The sequence below is a fragment of the Limulus polyphemus genome, unplaced genomic scaffold (genome assembly GCF_000517525.1).
Source record: "Limulus polyphemus unplaced genomic scaffold, Limulus_polyphemus-2.1.2 Scaffold10517, whole genome shotgun sequence".
NCBI classification, from domain to species: Eukaryota; Metazoa; Arthropoda; class Merostomata; order Xiphosura; family Limulidae; genus Limulus; species Limulus polyphemus.
In genome coordinates, this window is record NW_013676127.1 from 7,832 (window position 1) to 16,311 (window position 8,480).

The following is an 8,480-nucleotide window of genomic DNA, read 5'->3' on the forward strand; positions in this document are numbered from 1 at the left end:
ATTAAGATAGTAGCTGGGACCATTATTAAAATAGTAACTAGGACCATTATTAAGATAGTAGCTGGGACCATTATTAAAATAGTAGCTGGGACCATTATTAAGATAGTAGCTGGGACCATTATTAAAATAGTAGCTGGGACCATTATTAAGATAGTAGCTGGGACCATTATTAAAATAGTAGCTGGGTTCATTATTAAAATAGTAGCTGGGTTCATTATTAAGGTAGTAGCTGGGTCCATTATTAATAGTAGCTGGGTCCATTATTAAGGTAGTAGCTGGGTCTGTTATTAATATAGCTGGGTCCATTATTAAGACAGTAGCTAGGTCTATTATTAAGACAGTAGCTGGGTTCATTATTAAAACAATAGCTTATTTTCATAATTATATCTTTAAATTCAAAATAAGTTTCATTTTGTTAGAAATGAGTCACACACAATCTTATGTAAGAATTGCTACAACACAACATCTAGTTAGTGACAATCTAGGTCATTCTAGAAGGTAGTTTCTTTACGGGCAGCAACAGCCTGTGGTAGGAGTGGTTGAAAAACCTTAGCCTACTTCCTCATCCCATCGTGACGTTTGGTCTGCAATAGGAACATGACTATAAGTGGTAAGTATGAAGAGAAGACTATTAATTACCAGATTAGGAAGGAGATTCATTTTTTCAGTATTTGTTTGTATGAGTTTTTGTTCATGAGAAGGAACCAGAGGTCTAGATGCTTAACACATATAGTCATATTCCTACTTACCAAAGACGGGAAACGGAAGTTACCCGAAATCAAATTTTACTACCTTAAAGTTTTTTATATATCACAGATTACTGAAACCACTCATCAAGTAACACATAAACATACTTTCGTTTGTGTATGTTTTCACTGATGCATGTTTTAAGTTTATGGAGTTATAGACAGTTTAGCTATAATGAATATGTTTTGTTTTTAGTATTATTTTGTGGAAATTAATTTTAAGCTTCTCTAGATATTGTTTCTTGATAATTGACAAAGAGAAGATGACTTTATGGCAGGACTGCACGTAGCAACCTTCATCGGTAAAGTATTGGTTAACCAAACAATTTGTTGGACGTCAAAAAAAATTATACGTACAATTAATTCATCCTTGATTGGTATTTTAATTTTTCATTCTATACTTCTTTAGTGATGAGCTGAACTCAAGCACTGCATCACACACACAAGTGTTACCGGTAACTTAGAACAAAAGCCAGTTTAACGAGAGCTAATGATCTATTTATCTACCACTAAAACTAACATACACTGAAAGTGAACAACTTTGTTCAGTGTTTATATTGTAACTTCTAATAATATATCTATGTTGACGATTATATATATTAAAAGTATTTCATTAAAGTATCACAAAGTGAAAGCTTTTTTTTATATGTGCATGATCAAATTTTATTTTGGAGTACAATTATTTTGTAACCAGTTTGTATTATACTCAGTTAAATAAATGGTCTTTATTTCCTAAGTAAAGTTTAAGATAAACTATAGATTGGCATCCTACCATAAAGACTTCTCAGATAAGCAAAACAGAAAGAAATGAAATATGAAATTTCAACCTTTGGATTGATTGACTTGATTTTCTATTTATATTTTACATGTAATTAGCTATTTATTTTATCCTTTTGTATATAATATTAATTTCATTTTCTCAATCGGTAGCAATGAACAAGGTATATTCAGCAGTGGTGAGCAGAGATGACCATTTTGAACGTAAAGAAGGTGGTGGTTTTGACCCAGAAGAGTATGACCAGCATCCAGAACGTTATTTTTCAACCTTTGCTAAAAATGTAGGGTAAAAGATAAAGAAAAAAGCTTGGACTTCATCTGATTATAAGTGTTTTTTTTGTAAAAAATGAGGTCAGGGTGTATAGCTGACCATTGTATGTGTTATTGTGATATTTACAGTGTATAACAAATCGTTAATAGTATATGTTTGAGATTCACCTTTAACATGGCCCAGTTTGGGTCAATTTAACCTGTTTAAATAAGAGTTCTTTCATCATTGGTGTTTAAATCTTTGCCTTCACACTAGAATTATGTGTTCCTTCCTTTTATGAAGTTGGAAATAACATGTATGCTATGTAACACTACAAACACACACCATACATTGTATTTATAAATTTTGTTTTTTTTGTCTACTTTAAAAACAGTGCATGAATTTTAGATACATCCATATTAGAGGTTGTTAACAAGGTAATAAAGTTTTATGATACAGCCATATTAAAGGTTGTTAACGAGGTGATACAGGAGTTTTACGATACGTCTATATTAGAAGTTGTTAACAAGGTAATACAGTTTTATGATACAGCCATATTAGAGGTTGTTAACAAGTTGATACAGAAATTTTACGATACATCTATATTTGAGGTTGTTAACAAGGTGATACAATTTTATGATACAGCCATATTAGAGGTTGTTAATGAGGTGATACAGGAGTTTTATGATACAGCCATATTAGAGGTTTTTATCAAGGTGATACAGGAGTTTTACGATACGTCTATATTAGAGGTTGTTAACAAGGTGATACAGGAGTTTTAAGATACATCTATATTAGAGGTTGTTAACAAGGTAATACAATTTTATGATACAGCCATATTAGAGGATGTTAACAAGGTGATACAGGAGTTTTACGATACATCTATATTAGAGGTTGTTAACGAGGTGATACAGGAGTTTTACGACATGTCTATATTAGAGGTTGTAACAAGGTGATACAGGAGTTTTACAATATGTCTATATTAGAGGTTGTTAACGAGGTGATACAGGAGTTTTACGACATGTCTATATTAGAGGTTGTCAACAAGGTGATACAGGAGTTTTACGATGCGTCTATATTAGTGGTTGTTAACGAGGTGATACAGGGGTTTTACGATACATCTATATTAGAGGTTGTTAACAAGGTAATACAGTTTTATGATACAGCCATATTAAAGGTTGTTAACAACGTGATACAGGAGTTTTACAATACGTCTATATTAGAGGTTATTAACGACGTGATACAGGAGTTTTACAATGTATCACCTCGTTAACAACCTCTAATATAGACGTATCGTAAAACTCCTGTATCACCTTGCTAACAACCTCTAATATAGACATATTGTAAAACTCCTGTATTACCTTGTTAACAACCTCTAATATTGAAGTATCGTAAAACTCCTGTATCACCTCGTTAACAACCTCTAATATAGACGTATTGTAAAACTCCTGTATCACCTTGTTAACAACCTCTAATATGGTTGTATCGTAATACTCCTGTATCACCTTGTTAACAACCTCTAATATGGCTGTATCGTAAAACTCCTGTATCACCTTGTTAACAACCTCTAATATAGATGTATCGTAAAACTCCTGTATCACCTCGTTAACAACCTCTAATATGGCTGTATCATAAAACTTTATTACCTTGTTAACAACCTCTAATATAGACGTATCGTAAAACTCCTGTATCACCTCGTTAACAACCTCTAATATAGACGTATCGTAAAACTCCTGTATCACCTTCTTAACAACCTCTAATATAGACGTATCGTAAAACTCCTGTATCACCTTGCTAACAACCTCTAATATAGACATATTGTAAAACTCCTGTATCACCTCGTTAACAACCTCTAATATAGACGTATTGTAAAACTCCCGCGTCTATAGTAGAGGTTGTTAACGAGGTGATACAGGAGTTTTATGATATGTCTATATTAGAGGATGTTAACAAGGTGATACAGGAGTTTTAAATACAGCCATATTAGAGGTTGTTAACAAGGTGATACAGAAGTTTTATGATACAGCCATATTAGAGGTTGTTAACAAGGTGATACAGAAGTTTTATGATATGTCTATATTAGAGGTTGTTAACAAGGTGATACAGGAGTTTTACGATACATCTACATTAGAGGTTGTTAACAAGGTGATACAGGAGTTTTATGATATGGCCATACTAGAGGTTGTTAAGAAGGTGATACAGGAGTTTTATGATACAGCCATATTAGAGGTTGTTAAAAAACCGATACAGGAGTGAATGGTTAAGTTAATTTATCATTAAAGGTGAAGGCCTAATTAGGCTCATAGTTTGAAATTTGAAACAGTGGATGTGGATAATTACTTTGTGTTTAATTTGACTATGTATTTTAAGTTTCTTGATATGGGTAGGTAAAAGTGTTGATATCGTAACATTTTACAGAGCTATATTCAAAAATTAATTTAACTACTTTATAAATGCATACAAATAAAGACATCAAAATGTAGTTAATAAATCAAATTTTAATATTGCATGAATATTAACTTCTTAAATTCAAAGTAAATATTTAAAGAAATGCACAGTTTCTGCTTGTATGTGTAATATGTGACATTTATTAACTCTGACTTGACCAATTTAAATTTTTCATCACCCCTCTTTGATGTCTCGAGTTTAACATAAATTACACATTTATCATATACATATTGTTAAGTTATAGTCTAATACTTATAGCATTCAATCTTTGCCAAATTTCGTGTTAATGCACTTACTGTATTAAAAGTTATAGTATGTGTGCTTTAATGGTTACGAGGTCGGTCATTTTGACTGAGCCTTGCTAGAGAGAGTTAATGGGTAGTATATTATGCACACAGCTGAATATTACAATAGAAAATATGGAAGGGTATAAGATAAATACTAACAAAAAGTTGTTTACTAAATATGTTAGATAGTAGACTATAAGAATAGACTTTTATTTTAGAAAAATAAAGATACCCATGGTAACTTGTATTGTCAAATGACCAAACTGCTGTTTCAAAACTAGAGTACTATAAAAGTCTTCTGGTATCTATGCTAGGACTTCTAGAAGATATTTATTAAGCAAGGCACCAGTGCTTTCAAACCCTATTCATCCAAGTACTGGCAAACTTTTTGTAAACATCTTAAAAAATCTGTATGGCTAATACTATAGTATATGACCTGTAGATATGAAGTACGCAGAGCTGTACAAAGGGTTGAAAAACGGTTTTTAAAGATTAAGAATTTTGGGAACCATTGGCCTAGCATACTCACACTGTGTTATAATCTAGTTAGGGCCAGAAGAAGAAATAGTCTATACAATGTTTAATGTTTATTATGTGTGTATGGCTTATAACTTTATATGAAACACATTGTTGCTTGGGAAAGAGCGAAACCTTACACTGAACACAAATATTGTAGGTACTATTACCACTATTGAGATGAATATCAGTATTTGCTAAGTTACGAAAAATAATTTTTTTTTGTGGTTTATTGTTTTATTAATTGAAACCATTTCAGATTGCTCCTTACGCATCTGTAATCATAAATGGCATATACTGGGGAGTTGGTTCACCAAAGTTGCTTACTATCCCCGATGCAAAGCATCTCCTGCAGCCAAGTTATACACCATGGTTACCCACGAGTGTTGGTACCCCTGCTCTTCCACACCGCCTTCTGGCCATCTGTGACATTAGTGCTGACCCAGGTGGCTCTATCGAATTTATGACTGACTGCACAACGATTGACACTCCATTCTGTTTATATGATGCAGACCAGCACAAGAATAGTGAAAGGTAACTATTGAAATGTCTGTAGTAAGAAGCATCCATGCACCCACAAACTGAACTGTGTTGTATGTGTAAATGAACTGTGTTGTATGTGTAAATGAACTGTGTCGTATATGTAACTGAACTGTGTCGTATATGTAACTGAACTGTATGTGTAACTGAACTGTGTTGTATGTGTAACTGAACTGTGTCGTATGTGTAACTGAACTGTGTCGTATGTGTAACTGAACTGTGTCGTATGTATAACTGAACTGTGTCGTATGTGTAACTGAACTGTGTCGTACGTGTAACTGTAATTGTGTCGTATGTGTAACTGAACTGAGTAGCGTGTGTAACTGAACTGTGTTGTATGTGTAATGTTATTGTGCACTGAAATACCAAGAATACCAAACATTCTACCCATGCACACACACAAACTGAACTGTGTCGTATGTGTAACTGAACTGTGTCATACGTGTAACTGAACTGTGTCATACATGTAACTGAACTGTGTCCTATGTGTAACTGAACTGTGTCGTATGTGTAACTGAACTGTGTCGCGTGTGTAACTGAACTGTGTCGCGTGTGTAACTGAACTGTGTCGCGTGTGTAACTGAACTGTGTCGCGTGTGTAACTGAACTGTGTCACGTGTGTAACTGAACTGTGTTGTATGTGTTACTGAACTGTGTCGTATGTGTAATTGAACTGTGTCGTATGTGTAACTGAACTGTGTCGTATGTGTAACTGAACTGTGTCGTATGTGTAACTGAACTGTGTCGTATGTGTAACTGAACTGTGTCGTATGTGTAACTGAACTGTTGTATATGTAACTGAACTGTGTCGCGTGTGTAACTGAACTGTGTCGCGTGTGTAACTGAACTGTGTCACGTGTGAAACTGAACTGTGTTGTATGTGTTACTGAAGTTCCATTATGCTTCCATAAAAGTAATACTATGTTGTTTCTTAATGTTCACAAGACTTGACATAGAGGTGAAAATTCACATACTTTATAATTAGTTAAATTCTCAGTTTATGTGCACTGTTTGTTGGGAATGCACGACATCTTGATTTTTGAGAGTTAAACCTTTCAGATTATGTAATTATAGTGATAAACACCTAAGATTGTTTTAAGCAGCTTAAACATTTCTTCACTGTTAAGTCTTAATACTTACCTGTTTTTAAATAAAACTACTTATATTGTATGACTTTCTCTTATTTAGTATAAAATATTATTTTTCCACCATAGCTTTTCTGGTCCAGGTGTTCTTGTTTGTTCAATAGACAACATGCCGACCCAGTTACCAAGAGAAGCAACCGATTTTTTTGGTGATCTTCTTTATCCATATACGTTTGACATAGTAGGTAGTTTCTTTGTAACAGTTTCATTCCAAACCCATTACATGTATTGAAAACTAAGGATATTTCAAAATTGGACAGTCGATACTCTGTTTTAACTTGTTTATTTCAAGCTTCCAACTGTTATTATAGATAATTATTTCATTTTAGGTACAAATTTACTGAATTATTGATCATACTTACCTTTATCTTACTAGCTTAAGTCTGATGCAACCAAACCACTTGAAGAACATAATTTCTCGGCTGTAGTGAAAGGAGTAAGTATTTTGATTATATATCTTTTATGCTCAGAAATGATAAGTTAATTGTATTTATCATAACCGTAAAGGTTAAAGGTTGATCTAGGCTGTCCTATCCTCTAAATTAAACTAAACCCTATAATAAAACAAAAAAACAACCTCAAAGGCAGCTCTTATCACTCAAATACTTATCAAGCATTCTATTAAATTCGCTTAAATTTACTGCATCTACAACATCTTAAGGCTACCCATTCTAAACTACTCTGTTAGAAAAATAAAGCTGTCTTAGCTGAAGATGACTCCTACCCTGCAAAAATTGATACTTGTGTTCCCTAGTCTTACTATTAAATTTGAAAAAAGATGATGCACCAAAACTATCAGTTCCGTTAAACACCTCAACCAGATCTCCTCTATCTCTTTTTTTTTTTCCAAGAGAAAACAAGTTCAGAGATCTTAACCTATCTTTGTGTGACAACCTTTCCATTGTGAGTTTTGTTAGTATAGATTTTAGTTAACCAATGTTATTTTCAATAATTCAATTCATTAAAAGGTTGCATGTAACATTAAGGTAGGCTTACCTGTTCAGTTTCAACAATAAAACATTTGTGTTCTTTAATTGCAGTTCTGTTGGAGCCAAAGTTTCTAACTCTGAATTCTGGCTTTAGTCCTTTGCTGCCATTGTGTTTATAGTATTAAATAACCGACAGGCCTAGCATACTACTGAATAATGAACAGGTCTGGCATAGTATTAAATAATGGACAGGCCTGGCATAGTATTAAATAATGGACAGGCCTGGCATACTATTAAATAATGGACAGGCCTGGCATAGTATTAAATAATGGACAGGCCTGGCATAGTATTAAATAATGAACAGGTCTGGCATAGTATTAAATAATGGACAGGTCTGGCATAGTATTAAATAATGGACAGGTCTGGCATATATTAAATAATGGACAGGCCTGGCATACTATTAAATAATGGACAGGCCTGGCATACTATTAAATAATGGACAGGCCTGGCATAGTATTAAATAATGGACAGGTCTGGCATACTATTAAATAATGGACAGGCCTGGCATACTAATAAATAATGGACAGGCCTGGCTTACTATTGAATAATGGATAGGTCTGGCATGGCCTGGTGGTTAAGATGTTCAACTTGCAATCTGCAGATTCAAATCCCTGTCAGAAAGCATGCTTACACTTTAAACTGTGGGAGTGTTGTAATGTGATGGTCAGTTACACTATTTGTTGATAAAAGAGTAGCTTACTAGAGATGGTGAATACACATTACATCATATTTAGTAATCCTATGTTTTTGTCTGTTTTAACACCGAGAGGAAAGTACTGTCC

The 8,480-nt window shown here is 33.5% G+C and overlaps 1 protein-coding gene across 1 annotated transcript in view; it reads left to right on the plus strand.

Annotated features, from left to right (window-relative positions):
• LOC106476418 (alpha-aminoadipic semialdehyde synthase, mitochondrial-like) overlaps window positions 1-7,149 on the plus strand; it is a gene marked incomplete at both ends in the record, with an annotated part of 13,318 nt that extends 6,169 nt beyond the window's left edge. Inside the window, 4 exons of the mRNA XM_013937080.1 lie at window positions 1,677-1,804; window positions 5,284-5,558; window positions 6,779-6,890; window positions 7,086-7,149. Coding sequence (XP_013792534.1) covers window positions 1,677-1,804; window positions 5,284-5,558; window positions 6,779-6,890; window positions 7,086-7,149 — 579 coding nt within the window. The remainder of the gene's footprint in view (window positions 1-1,676; window positions 1,805-5,283; window positions 5,559-6,778; window positions 6,891-7,085) is intronic.
• Between the last annotated feature and the right edge of the window lie 1,331 nt (window positions 7,150-8,480).